Source organism: Thamnophis sirtalis, unplaced genomic scaffold (genome assembly GCF_051295495.1).
Source record: "Thamnophis sirtalis isolate CommonGarterSnake01/CBP01778 unplaced genomic scaffold, rThaSir2_p1.2 scaffold_2, whole genome shotgun sequence".
Lineage (NCBI taxonomy): Eukaryota > Metazoa > Chordata > Lepidosauria > Squamata > Natricidae > Thamnophis > Thamnophis sirtalis.
In genome coordinates, this window is record NW_028261382.1 from 57,772,328 (window position 1) to 57,793,814 (window position 21,487).

At 46.1% G+C, this 21,487-nt stretch overlaps 1 protein-coding gene across 2 annotated transcripts in view; it reads right to left on the reverse strand.

Annotated features, from left to right (window-relative positions):
* NOS1 (nitric oxide synthase 1) overlaps positions 1-21,487 on the reverse strand; it is a 123,217-nt gene that overhangs the window by 16,658 nt on the left and 85,072 nt on the right. For both annotated transcript variants that reach the window (XM_087705675.1, XM_087705676.1), the window contains exons 11-22: positions 20,860-20,961; positions 19,129-19,323; positions 15,251-15,336; positions 13,383-13,527; positions 12,355-12,459; positions 10,183-10,241; positions 7,448-7,564; positions 6,679-6,853; positions 5,785-5,923; positions 2,356-2,434; positions 1,331-1,524; positions 651-820 (exon numbers count right to left, since the gene is read on the reverse strand). In XM_087705675.1, the coding sequence (XP_087561801.1) occupies positions 651-820; positions 1,331-1,524; positions 2,356-2,434; positions 5,785-5,923; positions 6,679-6,853; positions 7,448-7,564; positions 10,183-10,241; positions 12,355-12,459; positions 13,383-13,527; positions 15,251-15,336; positions 19,129-19,323; positions 20,860-20,961 (1,566 nt within the window). The remainder of the gene's footprint in view (positions 1-650; positions 821-1,330; positions 1,525-2,355; positions 2,435-5,784; positions 5,924-6,678; positions 6,854-7,447; positions 7,565-10,182; positions 10,242-12,354; positions 12,460-13,382; positions 13,528-15,250; positions 15,337-19,128; positions 19,324-20,859; positions 20,962-21,487) is intronic.

Genomic DNA, 21,487 nt, shown 5'->3' on the forward strand with positions numbered 1-21,487 from the left:
CAGCAGCCATGAGGTGACCCCACTCGCCGCCTCCTGCACCTCAAAAATAATAAGACCTCCCCGAAAATAAGGCCAAATGCTTATTTTGGGCAGGTCAAAAGAAAATAAGACCCTGTATTGTTTTGGGGGAAACAAGGTATTATTATTTTAAAAATCTAAGTTGTTATATAGAAAATGGGTGAACAGAAAGAACTAGGATAGTCCTCGACTTACGAAGTTCATTTAGTGACCATTCAAAGCTACAACGGCACTTGAAAAAAGTGACTTACGGCCATCTTTCACACGCTACAAATGCCGCACCAGGTCAATTGTTGCATCTCCCATGGTCACACAATCAAAATTCAGATGTTTGGCAACTGATTCATACTTATGACCGTTGCTGTGTCCCAAGGTCATGCGTGGGGGCAGAAGTTTTCACCTTCCCGGAGGCTCGAGGAAAGCCTAAGGAGCCCGGGGAGGGCGAAAAACACACCCACGCACCCCGCCGTGGTGCAGGAGGCTGACTAGGCCACACCCACCATGGCCACGCCCACCTAACAACAGAGCAGCTAACACGTTGCGGCCATTTTTGAAGCCCATCCCTGCCCAGATGCTCTGGCCATTGTGGAAGAGAGGGAGCTAATCGCCCACCTTCTTCCCCACTTTCTTACCATGCTAAGAACCTGTAGGCGCTTCTTCTCCTTCTCGTCGGTGGCCAGTAAGGCAAACTGTTGCAGTAGAATGGGTGTGGGAGGGGTAGTGATGTCCAGGTAATATTTGAACGCCTGGAATATGGTACAAGGGGGAATGCGGTCCTCGTTGGTCCAGTTGCTGATGGTACCTGGAGGTTCAAAACCAGCGTCACAAGTTCATGTTAGATCCTGCGTTCTGACCCAGCTCCCCAAACACGACAATCCCTCTGATTTGTGAACTCCAAATATTTTTTTATTATGAATGACGGCAGCTGCAGCAAAAAGTTTATCCCACAGGCTAACAGGTTTGTCCAGCAGGGAGATGAATAGTTGTCTGCCACATCTATTCATCTCCGCCCCCTGCCTTTTATCCCCAGAGCTAGAGTGGGGCTTCGCTAGCAGCGGTGGCTCTTCCGTCCCAAGGACTGGCCCATAGATTTCCACTGCTCTCCTCTCCTCTCCTCTCCTCTGCCACATCTATTCATCTCCGCCCCCTGCCTTTTATCCCCAGAGCTAGGGTGGGGCTTCGCTAGCAGCGGTAGCTCTTTCGTTCCAAGGACCCACTGCTCTCCTCTCCTCTGCCTTCTGTCCACTAATTGTGTTCTTTTTTTTTTTACTTGTTAAAAAAAGACAAGAAGGATGACACAAAGGCTTCTCACCTAAAGCTGTAGTTCTCTCTTCCAGAAGTTCGACTTTTACTAGCTGGTTGGTAGGCGGGGCATCCTCCAGTCTTTCAATCAAGGTGTTGACCAAATCTTCGTGGTTTCCTGGAAATACTCCCAGGTGGTCTCCGGGCAGGTAATGCAACCCCTGCTGCCCGTTCGTATGAAGCCGCAAGAAAATGGTGGAACGGCTAAAAATAAGTTTCAAGAACACACAGTCAGTCTTCAAAACCAAGAACGGCACACTGAAAAGCACACAGAATAAGAGAGTTGGAAGGGACCTTGTAGGTCATCTAGTCCAACCCCACCACCCAAGCAGGAGACCCTGCACCCTTTCTGACAGAGGGCAGTCCAGTCTCTTCTTGAAAGCCTCCAGTGATGAAGCTCCCACAACTTCCGAAGGCAACTTCTGTTCCATGGGTTGATTGCTCTCACTGTCAGGAAATTCCTCCTTATTTCCAGGTTGAATCTCTCCTTGGTCAGTTTGGTCAGAGAGCCGAGGTGGCGCAGTGGTTAGGGTGCAGTACTGCAGGCCACTTCAGCTGACTGTTATCTGCAGTTCAGCGGTTCTAATCTCACCGGCTCAAGGTTGACTCAGCCTTCCATCCTTCCGAGGTGGGTGAAATGAGGACCCAGACTGTGGGGGCAATATGCTGACTCTGTAAACCGCTTAGAGGGGGCTGAAAGCCCTATGAAGCGGTATATAAGTCTAACTGCTATTGCTATTGCTATTGCTATAGTTTCCATCCATTGTTCCTTTTCTGGCCTTGGGGGAATTTGGAAAATAGCTTGACCCCTTCCTCTCCTTGGCAGCCCCTCAAATATTGGAAGACTGCTATCCTGTCTCCCTTAGTCCTTCTCTTCACTAGACTAGCCATGCCCAGTTCTTGCAACCCTTCCTTGTATGTTTTAGCCTCGGATGTTTAGATGGAGAGGGGGGAGCCACAGTAGGAGTCCTTGCAAAACTCTTTATATGACACACACCCCTTTTTGGAGAGTAGATCATTTTCTACCATTCCTACCTTGATTTGAGGCTTTGGAGATTCTGACGGGCCAGCAGCCGAGCGGCGTACACTCGTTTTTTGTGGATGCTGTATAAACCTGGGACGGAAAGAGGAATCATATTATGAGCCTTGGTGGCGCAAGGGTTAGAGGGCAGTACTGCAGGCTACTTCTGCTGCCTGCCGGTTCACAGCCGGTTGGCTGCAATTTGGCAGTTTGAATCCCACCAGGCTCAAGGTTGATTCAGCCTTCCATCCTTTGGAGGTGAGTAAAATGAGGGGACCCAGATTGTTGGGGGGCAAGAGGCTGACTCTGTAAACCGCTTAGAGAGGGCTGCAAAGCATTGTAAATTGGTATATAAGTCTAAATGCTATTGTTATTTCAGGCTAACTCTGCCCACTGCAAGGAGTTCAATCTTGACAGGTTCAAGGTTGACTCAGCCTTCCATCCTTCCGAGGAGGGTAAAATGAGGACCCAGATTGTTGGGGGCAAAAGGCTGACTCTGTAAACCCCTTAGAGAGGGCTGTAAAAACACTGTGAAGTGGTATACACTGTTTTCTGTTGTCACACCTTTCTATCACTCCCCCATCCTTGATTGTCCACTGTACCTAACCTGGGAACCACACACACAAAATCCTCCAACGGAAGTCAATGGAAGTGCGAGAAGCTTCCAGGCCACTGTAGATAATGAGAAGTGAAGAGTGAAGACAAGACCCTCACATGTTCTTTCTGCCTAATGCTGGGAATGCCACAATTGATTCCGAGGGATGGAAGAGAAAGGCGCTTTTTCAAGAGGCAACTGGATTTTCTGGCTTCTTTTCTTTGAAGACATTTCACTTCTTACCCAAGAAGCTTCTTCAGCACTGACTGAAGAGGGTGGGAAATGGAAGGATTAATACTCCTTGCGGACAGCTGGTCATTTGCACTCTTTTAGAGAGTCCATTGAGGCCACCTGGAGGTTTATCTGTGTCCTCAGGGTCACCTGAATCATGCAAATGGATGTAGAGCAGTGGTGAAATTCATTTTTTTGTACTACCGGTTCTCTGGCTATGGCGTGGTGGGCATGGCAGTGGAAGGATACTGCAAAATCTCCATTCCTTCCCCACTCCAGGGGAAGGATACTGCAAAATCGCCATTCCCTCCTCACTCCAGGGGAAGGATACTGCAAAATCCCCATTCCCTCCTCACTCCAGGGGAAGGATACTGCAAAATCCTCATTCCCTCCTCACTCCAGGGGAAGGATACTGCAAAATCCCCATTCCCTCCACACTCCAGGGGAAGGATACTGCAAAATCTCCATTCCCTCCTCTCTCCAGGGGAAGGATACTGCAAAATCTCCATTCCCTCCCCACTTCAGGGGAAGGATACTGCAAAATCCTCATTCCCCCTCCACTCCAGGGGAAGGATACTGCAAAATCCCCATTCCCTCCACACTCCAGGGGAAGGATACTGCAAAATCCCCATTCCCTCCTCACTCCAGGGGAAGGATACTGCAAAATCCCCATTCCCTCCTCACTCCAGGGGAAGGATACTGCAAAATCCCCATTCCCTCCTCACTCCAGGGGAAGGATACTGCAAAATCCTCATTCCCTCCTCACTCCAGGGGAAGGATACTGCAAAATCCCCATTCCCTCCACACTCCAGGGGAAGGATACTGCAAAATCTCCATTCCCTCCTCACTCCAGGGGAAGGATACTGCAAAATCTCCATTCCCTCCTCTCTCCAGGGGAAGGATACTGCAAAATCTCCATTCCCTCCCCACTTCAGGGGAAGGATACTGCAAAATCTCCATTCCCTCCCCATGCCAGGGGAAGGATACTGCAAAATCTCCATTCCCTCCCCACTCTAGGGGAAGGATACTGCAAAATCCCCATTCCCTCCCCACGCCAGGGGAAGGATACTGCAAAATCCCATTCCCTCCCCACGCCAGGGGACGGATACTGCAAAATCCCCATTCCCTCCCCACTCTCGGGCCAGCCAGAGGTGGTATTTTCCGGTTCTCTGAACTATTCAAAATTTCCGCTACCGGTTCTCCAGAACCTATCAGAACCTGCTGAATTTCACCCATGGTGTAGTGTCTTCTTGGACCTGTTGAATGGACTGTGTGTCAGGTTTCCGAAAGACGCCCTGATTGATTCATGGGCCTGGATCCAAGTTTCAAAAGAAAACCAGTCGTTTATTAGGAGCACCATTTTGGCAGCACCGTATTGCAGGCAGATCTAAGCCTTATTTGAATTATAGGTGAACTTTACCCCTGTTCCTTCCCTCCCATCAATCTGTGTCATCAATCACATTCCCCAATGAGGTGCACCCCTCCCAAGCCTCCTGCAGTCATCTGAGATACGACTCTAGCCATTGAAGGTATGAGTGGAATGTGCTTTCCTAACTTTATGAGTTGACCCTGTGTTGTAGAGTGGAGATAGGTGACTGGATAGTGGATGATGGTCACTGACCAGCAGTCTGCAAGGAATATAAATCCTTCCATTCCCACCGCCGTCCAGTCAGAGCTGAGGAAGCTTCTTGGATGAGAAATGTCTTCAAGGAAGAACCAGAAAGTCCAGTTCCCTCTTGAAAAAAGCATCTTTGGGACAACCATGACCTGGATGACTGGGGTTCTCCATAGACATCTGGAGGACAGCATCTTTAGGAAGGCCCGAATGCAGTGGTGGGTTTCAAAATTTTTTAGAATCTCTTCTGTAGGTGTGACCTGCTTTGTGTGAGTGGCTTTCCAGCCATGTGACCTGGTGGGAGTGGCTTGCTAGCCATGTGACTGGGTGGGCATGGCCAACTTGTAAAATGTGGTGAAACTCACTTAACAACGCTCTTGCTTAGCAGCCAAAATGTTGGCTCACAAGCACACAAGTCTTAAAGCTGTCAAGTTACAAGACCCTTGCCCTCCTAACCCTTTAGAAAAAAAAAACCTCAGGGGTGTTCAAAGTTGACAGAATTTAGAATTTATTTAGAATTTTATTAGAATTTGTAGGCCGCCCTTTTCCCTGAGGGGACTCAGGGCGGCTCACACAAAAACTGGGAAAGGGGAATACAGACAGTAGGACAAAACATGTAATAAAATAGCAAACAACAAACACTCATCATTCGGGCGGGTAACTTTAAGACTTGTGGACTTCAACTCTCAGAATTCCTCCTCCAGTCATGTTGGCTCAGGAACTCTGGCATTGAAGTTTGCAAGTCTTAAAGCTGTCAAGTTACAAGATCCTTGCACCCCTAACCCTTTCGAAAAAAACAGCCCAGGGGTGTTCAAATTTGACAGCTTTAAGGCTTGTGGACTTCAACTCCCAGAATTCCTCCTCTCGTTCTTCATCTTGATGATGTGCGGACGGGCGGGGGGTAGGAAGCTGGAACCGTTTCTAAACAGCATGGTAGATTTGTGGAACCTCTTCTATAGAAGAGCTTAGAACTATCAGGAACCCACCCCTGCCAAATAGTACCTTGGGTCAGCTCTGGGGCCTCGGCCACGTAGGTTAGCCGGAACTTGCTTCTCTTCCAGCTGCGGTCGTTGCTGATGAGGGAGTTGTTGGCTTTTTCGATGTTGACGTCGTCTCCCACACAGAACACGTCACACGCTGCCTGCAGGACACACCAAGCACTCAAGGAAAGGCCCAGAGAGGGGGAGGAGTATCTTACCAGAATGTCCCTCCCCTCTCAAACAGGGTGGATGCCAAGGTTCCCAAAAACACGAAATAAAATTCCGTGGCTTGGGTTCCCTCAAAGTTCCACTTTATTAGAGATGTGATGTTGGCGCATCTGGGGAAACCCGAATCCGAAAGCTTCCCGGTTTTCCCCACCCAGTTGAAAGTTCAAGACCCTGGCCCAACACCCACCAGTCCATCCCACGGCCCAAACTTCCACTGCCACAGAGACAGATTCCTCCCATCCACATCCGGCCAGGTGCAGAGACAAAGATGACCTTGAGTTTCTAAGAAGAATGTTATTATGGCTACACATCACCCGACTCACTCTACACATCGTCCAATAAATTCACCTTTGAAGGACTGTTTACTCGGCTGTTTACTGAATGTGAATGAGAGGAATTCACGTTGGTTTAATAAAAGGGGTTTTGTCGGGACCAGGAATCTGGTTGCTCGTTGCTTTTTGTGGAAGCCTAGGTCAGAACACCTTCAAGCAAAGGTGAGGGTCTCAACTGTAGGGAGGGCTTTCTTTCATTTGGGTTCCTGCAGAGAACTGGAGGTTCGGGTTTTCATGGGGCAGGGTGGGGTGAAAATCTGCCCCGATCATTGTTGTGTAGAGACTGATGGAACCTCTTCAAAATCAACTCCTCTCTTAAAGACCCAAACAAGAAACACCGGTTGAATGTAGGTTACCTTGAAGACTTTCTTGGCCCATGTTCTGAAGGATTCCTCCTGACCGCACAGCTCATCCCCCTCGCCCATCCTCATGATCCGTTCCCCACCCAGCTCTTGCAGGAGGGTGTCCACAGCACGGGCAAAGGCGCAGAAGTGAGGGTAAGCCCGTGAGCCCAGCCCAAAGACGGAGAACCTGCAAGAAAGTAAGCCAAGGCACAAGTGACCACAAGCTTCTGGCATCCAAACAGAGCCAACACGGAGGCAGGAGGGACGCAGTTTGTTTCAACAGTCAAAGTCATGTTATCTGTGTCGTCTCCTCCTCCTTCTCCTTCTCCTTCTCCTTCTCCTTCTCCTTCTCCTTCTCCTTCTCCTCCTCCTCCTCCTCCTCCTCCTCCTCCTCCTCCTCCTCCTCCTCCTCCTCCTCCTCCTCCTCCTCTTCCTCCTCCTCTGGAGTCTAGGAGTCCAGAGTCTGAGAAGTGGCAACAGGACAAAGCAAGGGATTGCTAAGATTGGGCGAAGTAGGGCGAGGCCTTGTGCCACAGTCACGAATGCCATCTTGGCTCACCCTCAAACAGCCTGGCTATAGAGGCTCGGGTGGAATTGCAACAGGCCCAACAAGCTTGCAACGGATAATGTATTACTGGACAAAGAGACACGATGGGGCCGAGGCGAGACAAACCACATGGGGAAAATTATGGACCAACGGTCTCAATGGGCCCATTCTCCTTCACCCCAAATGGGCTGGAGAGGCTGGTTTTCTGCAGCCCCTCGTAGCTTCTCTGCTCACCTGACGTTGGCTAGAGGACCAGCGCTCTCAAAGTTGTCCCTGGCTTCAGGTCCATCGGTAGAAGACTTCCGGGCATCCGAATAAGAGGAGACGCTGTTGAAGCGCACTTTGTAGCTTCTGCAAACAGGGCGGAGAATTAAAGCAACCAAGGAGCAAGGAAGAGTCAACGCTATGCTATCCTTTGTGAGTGTATTCCAGATAGATATTTGCCTGTTAAGGTCCAAAAATGTACAAAAATGTATAAGAGTCCTGGTGGCGCAGTGGTTTGGAATGCAGAATTGTAGGCTAATTCCGCCAACTGCCAGCAGTTCGATCTTAACCGGCTCAAGGTAGACTCAGCTTTCCATCTTTCCAAGGTTGGTAAAATGAGGACCCAGATTGTTGAAGGCAAGAGGCTGACTCTGTAAACTGTTTAAAGGGGGCTGTAAAGCACTGTGAAGTGATATACAAGTCTAAGAGCTATTGTTCTTCCTTCCTTCCTTCCTTCCTTCCTTCCTTCCTTCCTTCCTTCCTTCCTTCCTTCCTTCCTTCCTTCCTTCACAGATTGTTGGGGGCAAGAGGCTGACTCTGTAAACCGCTTAGAGGGGACCGTAAAGCACGGTGAAATGATATATAAGTCTAAGGGCTATTGCTATTCCTTCCTTCCTTCCTTCCTTCCTTCCTTCCTCCCTCCCTCCCTCCCTCCCTCCCTCCCTCCCTCCCTCCCTCCCTCCCTCCCTCCCTCCCTTCCTTCCTTCCAGTTTGTTGTGGGCAACATGCTGACTGTAAACTGATTAGAGAGGCCTGTAAAGCACTATGAAGCAGTCTGTAAGTCTAAGTGGTATTGCTAAAGACCTACGATCAAAATTCCTGACTTAAAATTAAAAAAAAAATCTTCTAAAAAAAAGCATTTGCAACAGGCTCTAAAGCGAGACAAGAGTGAAATAAATCTGATTCCACTGTCCCATATCTGTGGTGTGCCAAACTCCCCTTTGAACAAGACATCACTAGCAGCACGACATAAAATAGAAAGCTAAACTGGGACGAAACGTAAATTTGATCCATTTGCTGAGAGATTTCAACTCAACCAAAAACTGCATTTGGTTAAGTTTATTAACTCCCCAGTCATGGTTTGAATATTTTTCCCCCTTCTGCCACATTAAATATTACAGATTGGAAGTCCCTAGGAGTTGCTTATTTGGTGGCAAGTGTTCTTGAACCCAACTTTCTGAGTAGGTATGTGTAAGAAATGTTTTGATGTTTCTTTAAAATAGTTCCATCCTTTCCAAATTCTAAGGGCACAAGGCCCACGAAAACAACCAAAGACAAAATAATTATAAACTGTCAAGAATATATTAGGATTTTAAAAAACAAAACAAAACACAACAAAGGAAATGCAGCAAAATAGAAAAGGACAGTGAAAAGGAAAAATAAACTTACCGCTAAAACGAATTGGCTGAAAGAAACTAATCAAAGAAATGTGGTACAAACCTGACATCTAGTGGCAGAATGATGTAATTATTAAATACTTTAAAAAAAATCATAGGCTAAGTTTGCACATTTTTATTATGCTCTGAACAACTGGTTGTGTTTGTACAGCATGATAAACTAGGGAGGTTTTTCTGCATCTTGCAGGTTTAAAAGCCTTGTTTTTACTTATGGTTCAGTGTCATTTACAAATCTAAAAAAAACCCTGTTTAATGTGTTAATCGGGGAATGAAACGACAGAGAGAAATGTGGCATTCCACTGTTGGAGAAATGTAATGCTAGAGGAATCAAAAGTTGGAATTAAGATTGCCAGGAGATATATCAACAACCTCAGATATGCAGATGATACCACTCTAATTGGAAGAAACCTAACAGGAGCTAAAGAGCCTCTTGATGCGGGTGAAGAAGGAGAATGCAAAGGTTGGCTTGAAACTCAATATTAAGAAAACTAAGATCATGGCATCCGGACCTTTCAATTCCTGGCAAATAGATAGGGAAGAAATGGAAGTGGTGACAGATTTTATTTTCTCGGGCTCCAAGATGACCGCAGATGGGGACTGCAGCCAAGAAATTAAAAGAGGCTTGCTCCTGGGGAGGAAAGTGATGGCAAATCTAGACAGCAGACTAAAAAGCAGAGACATCACCCTGCCAATCAAAAGTGCGTCTAGTCAAGGCTCTGGTTTTCCCAGTTGCAATGGACGGCTGTGAAGGTTGGACCATAAGGAAGGCTGAGCGCCAAAGAATGGAGGCCTTTGAACTCTGGTGCTGGAGAAGACTCCTGCATTGAGTCCCTTGGTTGCTTTGAATGCTGGAGAAGTGACTCAGTGGTGTAGGGTTTCCTGCCTAAGCAGGGGGTTGGACTAGAAGACCTCCAGGGTCCCTTCTAACTCTGTTATTCTATTCTGTTCTATTCTGTTCTATTCTGTTCTATTCTGTTCTATTCTGTTCTATTCTATTCTATTCTATTCTATTGAGTCCCAGACAGTAAGCTGTCTGAGGCACGTAATAAAAAGAAGTTGATTTGCTTAAACCCCTTTGCTGTTAGCAAAGTGCAGAGTCTGCTAGCTACAGTTACAAACTTAGCAAGAGTTATTTTAAGGTTTTTATCTGCCAACAAAAGACCACCCAGGAAATCTGCAAATTTATTGGGAGTGGACTGGAATTCTTATAACCCCACCTACAGGGCCAGCGCATAAGAAGGAAGAATGGAAAATCAAAGAAACAGTTCAAAGGAATTCTATTAAGTAATCTCGTCACATTAAACTTACCTGCTCTCTTCTAAGCTGGAGTTTGGGTTTTTCATCTCCATCAAGGCACACCCGAATTTCTGAGGGAGAAAGGGAAGAAAGATTCATCCCATTAGGGCCAGGGACACCTCAAAAATAATTTTAGACAATGCACAGCAGGCTTCAGGCTGTTGGGATCTTCCTACCGTTAATTAAAGACTTCCTGTCATTACTCCAGCTTTCAAAGCAGCCTTAAAAAAAACGGGTCTGTTTTAAGAAACAGATTGGTCAGAATGAATATAACTCTTAGAGCAGCTGCAAGATTATTCCCCCCCTCAAGGTCTGAAAAATGACAGGTTCTTTTAAAAAATTGAAAAGACCAGCTTTGCAATTGTCCAAAATGATTTTTTTTTTAAATGTGCACTTAGCGCAGGAGTGTCAAACTCAAGGCATGGATCCAGCCCATGGGGTGCTTAGATCTGGCCCATGGGGCTGGCCTGGAAACAGCAAAGGACTGATCTGCGGTGCCTCTGCCAGCGAAAATGGAGCTTGGTGTGTGTGTGTGTATGTGTGTGTGTGTGTGTGTGTGTGTGTGTCCCATGTACTTCCCATGCCCCATTTTCAGCTGAGACAGCCTCCTGCATCGCCTTGCCTTTTCACTGGTGGAGGGCTAGCACAACCAACTAAAAACAAAACCAAAGGAGGAATGTTTTCTCTTTTGCCTTTGAGCATGCAAGAAGAGACAGGAAAGGAGAAAGGAGAAAGACAAAGAAAAAGAAGGGAAGAGGGGGAAGAGAGCGAGGAAGGAAAAAGAAGGAAAGGGGAAGGAGGAAGAAAGGAGAATGAAGAGGGAAGGAAAAAGAAGGAAAGGGGAAGGAAGAAGAAAGGAGAATGAAGAGGGAAGGAAAAAGAGGAAAAGGAAGGAAGGAGATTATAATGAGAGTGGGTGAGGGTCTCATGGAAATCCTGCCTTAGCACTTGGCTACCACAAGTGTACTGAAACAAGTGATGCCACGCCCACCCTGACCACCCCCCTCCGGCCCTCTGAGGTCAAACACAACCCTGAGGCAGCCCTCAATGAAGTCAAGTTTGACACCACTGACTTAGCATACATCACTGTTTCTCATTCTCAAGATGTGTGGACTTCAACTCCCAGATTTCCCTGCCGGCCATGCATGAGTTTTGGGAGTTGAGGTCAACACTTGTCTTAAAGTTTCAAGGGTTGGAAATACTGACAAAAAAAAAAAAACTAAGAGAGACCTTTAGCACATTGTAAACTGTGCTTAGTGTGTGATGTCTATGCAAGCCAATGCATTTTGCCAGTTCAGCTTATTGGGTGAGCTGCTGGCTCAACATATTGTACAAATCTAGAAATTAGGTCAAATCAGTAACCAAATGAAATATGCTGTGGAAAAACAGCTGGGGAAGGGATGTGTTGTGGTCTGCGGAGCTGGCAGCAGAGTCGGACAGTGGGGAGTTGGGGAGGAACATGGGCAAATCCTGGAGTCTGGGGAAGGCTCGGACGAGGGCTCTGCGTCAGAGGCAGAGAGGGGGCCAAGGACATCTGGGAGTTATGTGCTGCCTCCAGAGCCTCCGGAATCAGAAGCTGAATCAGACATCAGCGAGGCAGAGGAACAGGAGGAGCCTGTTCCCTGTGTGTGCATGCACAGAGTTGCCAGAAGGCAAGAATAGCTAAGAAAAAAGAGGCAACTTGGGAGTAAGGCTTGGAGAGGATTGGCCCATAAGACATAAAAAGGAGCCTTTGCAGGAAGCAACTTTGTTCGTTCTGGTCGGTTTAAATTCTGAAGCTTCGTTTTGACTCTGTGCTCTGTGTGGCCTGCAAAGCTAATTGCCAATGAGGTCTTCGATAGCGTTTCAAGGGAGATAAAGGCAGGTGTGCTTATCAGCCTTATCCCGAAAGACTTTGGCAGACTTCTGTCGGACTCTTTACAAACTATTTGTGACTCACTAAGGGCTGTGAATGTACATGATTCACAGCCGTTGAAATTAAAAGAGGGTTTTGGGGACTAAGCATGTGCTTTGTACTGTCTCATGAAGCCTAGGTCAGAACAAGATGGTTTAACCATCAGAGATGGTCTCAATCCATTTCAGTATGGATAATGTAGACTTTGCTGGCAGAAATAGAACAGACATGATAGGGTTGATACATGTATTACCAGGAGCTGCCAAGGGTCAGCCAGCCTCCCTTCCTACCTCTCCATTCTCTGGAGGGTCCCCGTTGCCGAAGGTGCTCGTGACCACCAGAACTAAGGTTTCATGTTCCAGGTGAACGATGTCGTACTCATCCATTGACGTCACCTGGAAAGATAAAACTGGTGGTTTCAGAAGAACAAGGTTTGAAAGCCACCAACTGCAATGGAACAGGCTGGCCTCCAGAAGTTGTGGGTACTCCATCTCTGGAGGTTTTCAAGGAGATACCGGATAGCCATTTGTTCAGAATGGTATGAGGTCTCCTGCTTGAGCAGCGGGCTGGATGAGAAGACCCCCCAACTCTAGTATTCTGTAACTGCAAATATGCACCGATATGGACATTTGTGGGCGACAGTTGGACAATGTTTCTTCCCAGGAGTCCAAGGGACTCTAAAAGCACAAAACCACAGAGAAAGGGCTGCCAGATTGCGGCATACTGTTTAAAAAATAGCTGGCTTCGCTCCGTCACTTTCCTTTTTTTTTAATGATTCAAATGGCCATTTTTTAAAAGCTCAATTTGCATCTGCGTTCTTTCCTTTTCCCTGTCAAATGCTGGGGAAACCAGGAAATTCAAGCCGTTCAAATATAAAGCTTTATTGCATGCGTAAGCTCTCTACGAGAACCTGAACCACTAACAGTCAAGGGAAATGAGCGGGAGATAAGGAAGGAAATTCAAGGGGGCGGGCTGGATTTAGGCCCAGCGCAAAGGGACGCAAGACTGATGAGGCCTTTGATGCCTCCCTCGCTCTCGGCCTGGTCATCTCCTACATCGCCAAATGAAACAACAAATCAGGGAACTTCACTTTGGATGAGTTGCAAACTTTAATTGACCTAAAGAAATAATTAAACAATCCCAAAAGGATTGTTGCCCAAAACACAAAGGGAGGATTTTCAAGGCTGGTCTAAGAGAACTTTGTATTTCAGCCTCAAATAATTAGGACAGCTCTTAACTTGTTGGGAATGGCAGTGTTTCTTGGGCCATTCACTCTTGTGGTCTCCGGGAGTTGCCCAAGCAAGCTGAGGGTCCTTACCTTGGCATCAAAGGCATGCTTGAAGATTTCACAAAGAGTTTTTGCATAGACCTGGGATTTCCCCGTTTCTGTGGCGTAGAGGATGGTTGCTTTGACCCGCTTCGCCATTGCTTGTCCCATCAGCTTCGCAGAGAACTTGACTGCTCTGTGCGGGAGATGAAAAGAAAATAAACGCATGGCCTTGGAAAGTTCTCCTGAGCATTGTAGCACTTGATACTGCACTGGGGAGGCCAATGCTTGGAACACTGCTGTCCCACTGCCCACGACTTGAACTTCTAACTAAAAACGATCCTTGGCTCTATTCGATGAAAAAAGCATAGTTTTATGTTGTGGCCCAGCAGGAGCCGTTGGAGCTGCCGCCAGACTCCGACAGCGAGGGGTCTTATGAGTTGGCCCTGGAGGAGGTGGAGGATCCTGGACACATATTCGCTGGCTGGGGAATTCTGGGAGTTGAAGTCCAGACATCTTCAAGTTGCCAAGGTTGAGAAACACTGATCTAGAGGGACATGACTTGCTGTTGGGATGGCATGCTTTCTTATGGTATAAGGGAACTAAAGCACATGGTTATTTTATGAGGCACCATATAAGAGAGGCTTTGTTATTAACCTGGGAGAAGATTAAGAGGCTACACTATTTAAAAATTCCAGTCTGGATATCAACCATTGAAGCTTTTTCATATTCAATAATATGCAAAAAGTTAGATATGCGGAATTATTAAATACAGAGGGTGAACTCAAATCTATACAAGATTTGAAACAGGAAGGTATTGAAGTTAATTGGCATTCATATGTGCAAATACATTCTAGATATAATGAAGATCAAAAAAAGGAGGGTTTTTACGATAAAATGACTGAATTAGATAAAATCTTAACAGGTACCGATGAAAAGGTAATCAGAAATGATAGGGTCAAGGATCAAATTATGTTTTTGACCTAAATGTCACGTCAACAGTAATGAGGCTGAAAGTAGATGGAATCAGGACTGGAAAGCAGATATGGCTGGAACAAAACTTCAGTCTGAATGACAGTTCAATTCAATTTAATCTAAATCAATTAAAAGCCGTTCATTGTTATCTATAAATTGGATTGCAGTTTGTGAATCCCACAAAATCCCAGATCAGATCTCTGAGCTTATTCAAACCATTAATTCAATGAATTAAATCAAGTCGAATCATTGAGGTGATTCGGGGGGGGGGGAACAATCTCTCATGGAGGAATCGAATTATCACACTGATTTGGGAGCGCCCAGCTCGATGAATTGAATCCCCCGAAGGGATAAATTCAATCTTTCAGCTTCAGATCCAATTTTTGCACAGCCTTTTAAAAGCTACATTTTCCCCTCTTTGTCCGGTTAAACTGAAGTTAGTCCACCAGGATTTTCAGTGTTTAAGTGTCATCCGTGAAACGTGCAGTTAGTAGACTGCTTAAAGTTTTAACAGCACGTCTAAAACTGTGCTAAGGATAAAGGTAGAGGTTCCCCTTGTATTTGCGTGCTACTTGTTCCCGACTCTAGGGGGCGGTGCTCATCTCTGTTTCAAAGCTGAAGAGCCAGCGCTGTCCAAAGACATCTCCATGGTCATGTGGCCGGCATGATTCAACGCCGAAGGCGCACGGAACGCTGTTCCCTTCCCACCAAAGGTAGTTCCTATTTTTTACTTGCATTTTTTACGTGCTTCCGAACTGCTAGGTTGGCAGAAGCTGGGACAAGTAATGGGAGCTCACTCCGTTACATGGTGCTAGGGATTCGACCCGCCAAACTTCCAACCTTTCTGATCAACAAGCTCAGCATCTTAGCCGCTGAGCCACCGTGTCCCTGAAAAAACTGTGTTACACACAGGGAAATGTAACGGTATGGCTGCTCATACTTACTTAGCTAATTTTTTAAAGCCAATTGCTCTCTTCTTGGTGGGGGTGCCGTTGGCCCCTTTCCAGATGTGTGTGTTCCAAGGGTCAGGCTGGAAGGAGAGAAAAAGAATTCCAGTTAAAAGAGAAAAACTGAATCTAAGGATGACGTCAAGAATCTACCATGTCCAAATGTAGCTTCAATAGCCTTTTGGGGTATTGTTCAGGAGTTGAATTCTAAATCACATCTGCGTCACTGCAGCAAACTTAATCCGGCCCTCTAGAATTAACTAGGGTCAGTAGGATGGAGTGGTGCGGTGGCCTAGAGAGGTGGAGCTCTCACCTCACGATCAGGAGGCTATGAGTTCAATCCTAGGTAGAGGCAGATATTTCTCTGGGAATATATCTGCTGAACAAAACTCCGCATTGGCAACAGGAAGGGAATCTGGCCATTCAAATGCTCTACTAGCGCCAATCAGTTGCCCAGACTCCACCTCACAAGGGATTATGGGGTCATTAAAAGAGGATGATGAGTAGGATAGGTCTATGGTCACACAGAGGGCTAAATCATGAACTAATTAAATTCCAACCCTATGCAAAGAGAAATGGTTTTATATTAACATATAAGTCACCAGAAGTCCTAACCAGACAACTATTTCACCCTGTTAATTGCATATAATTTTTTATTTTATTTACTGATTTGTATCTAGCCTTTACGGTTTTTACAAGTAACTCAAGGTGGCAAATATATCCAAAACACATTCCTTCTCCTATTTTCCCCACAACAACCCCTTGTGATGAATTGAGCTGAGAGAGTGGGACTGGCCCAAAGTCACCCAGCTGGCTTTCATGGCTAAGGCATGGACTAGAACTCCCAGCCTCCTGGTCAATGGCCCAAAAGCCACCCAGCTGGCTTTCATGGCTGGCAGGACTGGAACTCCCAGCCTCCTGGTCAATGGCCCAAAGTCGCCCAGCTGGCTTTCATGGCTGGCAGGACTGGAACTCCCAGCCTCCTGGTCAATGGCCCAAAAGCCACCCAGTTGGCTTTCATGGCTAAGGCAGGACTAGAACTCCCAGCCTCCTGATCAATGGCCCAAAGTCGCCCAGCTGGCTTTCATGGCTAAGGCAGGATTAGAACTCCCAGCCTCCTGGTCAATGGCCCAAAGTCGCCCAGCTGGCTTTCATGGCTAAGGCAGGACTAGAACTCCCAGCCTCCTGGTCAATGGCCCAAAGTCGCCCAGCTGGCTTTCATGGCTAAGGCAGGGTTTGAACTCATAGTCTCCCATTTTTTTAGCCTGGTGCCTTAACCTGTAGACCAAACTGGCACTTTAACGGTGCTTTGTTCTCTCTTGCTCCCAAATGTAGTCTTTAATCGACTCAAGTACTGTAACCTCCATATTTTGGTCAACGGCACGGGACTAAAAATGCTCCTTACAGAAAATCTTATAGTTCACTTATATAGAGCTGGGGTCTCATGTACTGGAAGAGGGGAGGGGGCTTGAAAAGGGTCCCCGGCTTGGCAGGGAAGCCAGAGGCTTCTGGAGCTTCCCCAAAGTCCCCCACTGGCTGTGCAATATTTCTGGCAAGAGAATGGAAGAATATCAGAGCAGACTTTTCCTGGCAAAAAAAATTATGATTTTCAAATTAGGCAAACGCACAGTTCCCTCCAGCCTTAGCACAGCCCAACAACGGCAGCAGCTCGCAATAATTAAGTGCAAATCCCATCCGTCTATATCAATTTCCTGCATAAATTTAGTCTCCGCCAGCGGGAAAAGCCTTCTGTAACCATTTCGGTTATTAATTGCGGCTTTCCCTAGTAATTTTAGTTTCTTATTAGGAAACCTCCGAGTGCTTTTGTAAGTGCTGCCCTACTTCTTCTTATTTTTTTTTGTATATGTTTTATTTGCAGTTTTCCTTTAACAACCAACATATTTTGTGGACAGTGTAATGACTGGGCGTATACATTTTTACACAGTTAACAATAACAATGCAATTACATATACGTAGTTTTTGTCTTCCAACTTATAACCTTAATAAATGTATTAATAATTATAAAATATTCCTTTATATACCATGTTTTCCCCAAAATAAGACTTCTTTTGACCCCCGAAATAAGCACTTGGCCTTATTTTCGGGGAGGTCTTATTATTTTTGAGATTCAGGAGGCGACGAGTGGGGTCACCTCATGGCTCCTCCTGTGTTGCAGTATTTTCAGGGAGGGCTTATTTTAGCGCATGCATTAAAAAGCCCAATTGGGCTTATTATGCGGGGAGGTCTTATTTTCAGGGAAACAGGGTATCAATATGTTTAATACTATTTTACCAATTCATACTCTGCCTTACTTCTGAACTTTCTCTCACCTATGGTAGGCCTCCCCATCCCTGTTCTGGGAATGCAAATTTTATTTACTTATTCAATCAATGCATGTGGCCATCTCAAGGAAGTGACTCTGGGTAGTTAACAACAAGAATAATACCACGTTTGGGTTGAATGCAACACTCATTTTCATCTTTTTTCCATAAAACAAAACCTGCAGAGGCACCAGAACATGGAATGTCATTACCTCCAAGACGTCTGTCAAGTTTTTGAAAGATGCCCTAATTAATTTATGAGCCTCGAGCCAAGTTTCAAAAGAAATTCAGGTATTTATTAGGAGCAACATTTTGGCAATTACCCAAGTGGAGTCAGATCTGACCTCACGTATGTTATGGCTGAACTTTGCCCATTTCCCCCCTCCCCTCAGTCTGTGTCATAAATCACATTATCCAATGAGGTGCTCTAGCAAGCTGCAAAATTCCACACCTCACAAGCCTGCTGTGGTAACTTGAGATCCGACAACTAGCTGAAGGCATGTGTGGAATGTGTCCCCCACCTTCCGCCCATGTCAACTCGATAACAGACATGGAGGTGCTTTGTGAGTTGACATTCGGCTCCCCTCACTTCCCGAAGGCGAGTTGACAACGTCACTACCACTGTGAATGGCCCCAATTGCAGGTAGCATCAATTGCTTTGATTTAGTTACAAAGCCTTAGTATGGCCACACTTCGGAATATTGCATCCAGTTTTGGTCACCACAATATAAAAAAAAGATGTTGAGACTCTAGAAAGGGTGCAGAGAACAGCAACAAAAAATTATCAGGGATCTGGAGTCTAAGTCAGATGAAGAATGGAAATGGGTACGTCGAGTCTAGTGAAAAGAAGGACTAGGGAAGATATGATAGCAGTGTTCCAGTATTTGAGGGGCTGCCACAAAGAAGAGGGCGTCAAGCTATTTTCCAAAGCACCAGAAGGCAGGACAAGAAGCAATGGATGGAAACTAATCAAGGAGAGAAGCAACCTAGGATAAATTTCTTTTAAGAAGAGACTGGACAGTCACTTGTCTGAAATGGTAGAGGGTCTCCTGCTTGCAGGGGGTTGGATTAGAAGACCTACTGTCAGGCCTGCAGCGGTTCCTTTAAGAATCTTTGGCTTGCCACACTCTCATTAAGGGGGGGGCGGAATAGCAAGGGGTAGAATGTGTTGTTTTCAAAATAAAAAATTCCTTTCTAGAAGCTCAAGGTCATCTTTTGTCTCTGCACCTTTGCACCTGATCGGAAGCAGCTGGGCGTAGGTGCTAGCGTGGAAGAAGAAGATTGGACCATGTGATGGATTGTGGGTGTGGGGACAAGATCATGAACTTTTAACTGGGTGGGATTCTGATGTAACTTCCAGAATTGGGATTTCATAGCATTATGCCAAGATGTCTGATCTATTAAATTGGAACTTTAAGGATCGTTTTGCTTTGGACTCTGATTTAATTCTACATGATACTTGGAATGCTGACACCTACAAGACCTCCTTTAAAACTCTCTTATTCTATGTTCTCCATCCCCAAACATTAGCTGAAATCTGAACTGAACTGGCACCTGATACTCAAAGGACGGTGTAAGTCTATAGTTGAGCATTTCCTGGTGGAAGACAGGGGTGATGCTTCCAGACATGGGCGGGACAATCCACACCCAGTCGGCTGGACAACCTCCTCGGCAATGATGTTCATTCTCCATGTGTTTGATGAAGGACTCGGTGGCTGAGTGATGATCCACAATGGTCACCTTGTCACTCTGTAGAGAGAGAAGGGGGAAACGCTATAAATGTGATCACAAACGCCACCTAAACAAATGCAGCATTTTAGGACTTAGTTCACGCCAGTGGTGGGATTCAAATAATTTACCAACCAGTTCTCTGCCCTAATGACCAGCTGGGTAGGTGGGGCTCGGTTGTCATGTGATCATGTGGGCGTGGCCAAGTCAATGTCACTCAGGTCGATGGGCACTTCGCCTTAGTTGTTACAATGGTAATAAGGGTTAACTGGAGAGGCAGTTTCTGTAAGCAGGGCAATAAAGATTAGGCTAGAAACAACACCAGAATGTTTCCTTCCTGCCTTCCCTAGAGGAATTAGCCCTGGAAAGTGGGGAAAAACAAAAGATTTCTTCCAACAACCGGTTCTCCAAACTGCTTAGAAAGTTACCAACCGGTTCTCCCGAATAGGTGTGAACTGGCTGAATCCCACCACTGGACCAAGCAGTATGAACCAATTCAGTTCAAGATTCTCAGTCGTGGTTGTCCCAAAAGTGCTTTTTCCAAAGGCCACTGGACGTTTTCAAGAAAAGAAAACCATGAAGTAGTCCAGTTGCCTTTGGAAAAAGCACTTTGGGGAGAATTCAAGGTATTGGTTATTACAATCATAGCTTGTTCTGACCCAGCTTCCCAAACACAGCAAATCTTCTGAAGTGAACTCAAACATTCCTTTAATTAGGAGTGCCAGCAGCCGCCGGCAAAAAGTTTCCTCTCTCACCGCACGGTAACAAGCCTGCCCAGCCCAAAGATGAATAATTGTCTGCCATATCTATTTATCTCCACCCCCTGCCTTTTAAACCCAGAGCTAGGGTGGGGCTTCGCTAGTAGTGGTGGTTCTTCCATCTCAAGGACCGGCTCATAGATTTCTGCTGCTCTCCTCTCCTCTGCCTTCTGTGCATCCAAGCATCAGGCACTGGACTCAGCTGTTCCTCCTCTTCCTCATCAGCCACCTCTAGACTCTCCATCTGAGGGCTGACGGACCAGGCCCCCCTCTGTCTCTCTCTCACTCTGCCAGCTCCATTCCCTCTTCTCCCTCGGAGTTCTCAGGTTGCCTTGATGCTGACCCTGACTCCCACACCTCCTCCTCTTCCTCCTCTGATTCTGTAAAAAGAGCCGAGGTGGCGCAGTGGTTAGGGTGCAGTACTGCAGGCCACTTCAGCTGACTGTTATCTGCAGTTCAGCGGTTCAAATCTCACTGGCTCAAGGTTGACTCAGCCTTCCATCCTTCTGAGGTGGGCGAAATGAGGACCCAGACTGTGGGGGCAATATGCTGACTCTGTAAACTGCTTAGAGAGGGCTGAAAGCCCTATGAAGCGGTATATAAGTCTAACTTCTATTGCTATTGCTGCTGGAGGGACCAGCAGCCGACACGCCACAACATAGCTGCAGTTTCATATAGTGCCAAGGTTGCCAGTCCCAATTACAGTCAGTAAATGAGGACTTACCGTTACAGCATTCCGAAGATTGTGTATTTGTAACAAACGGCTATTGTTTTTTTTAATGAAATTATCTGCCAGTACCTGGAAACTGTACAGGACTGCAATGTTGATTTCCACTAGTGTCTTATCTTTCCAGAGAGAGGAAGTTTTCCTCATGTCTAAGTTCATCTTTTTAGCCACTTCCTGAAATGCACAAACAACACGGGTTCATCACAATTAGACGTGAAATGATGCTTGATCAAATGGCAGGGCTCGGTGAGAAATTTTGTAGTAAGGGGGCTGGGAAACAGGGCAGCCTTGTCAGTTCAAGTTTTGAAAGAGACAAAAAAAAAGATCTCCCATTGTGATTGTGGTTTTGGTTATTAATATTACTAAGCAATATTCCGCTCCTCAATCTGATTTCAGCTAGGTGGTTAGAAAATCATGTTTAACAGCTACTACTACTACAATAAAATCATTTTGTATCTGTGTTTGCTTACTACTTCCTTCAAAGAAGCTGGGTATCCAAAATAGAATAGAATAGTAGAGTTGGAAGGGACCTTGAAGGTCTTCTAGTCCAACCCCCTGCCTAGGCAGGAAACCCTACACCACTTCAGACAAATGCTTATCCAACATCTTCTTAAACATATCCAGTGTTGGAGGACCCACAACTTCTGGAGGCAAGCTGTTCCACTGATTAATTGTTCTAACTGTCAGGAAATTTCTCCTT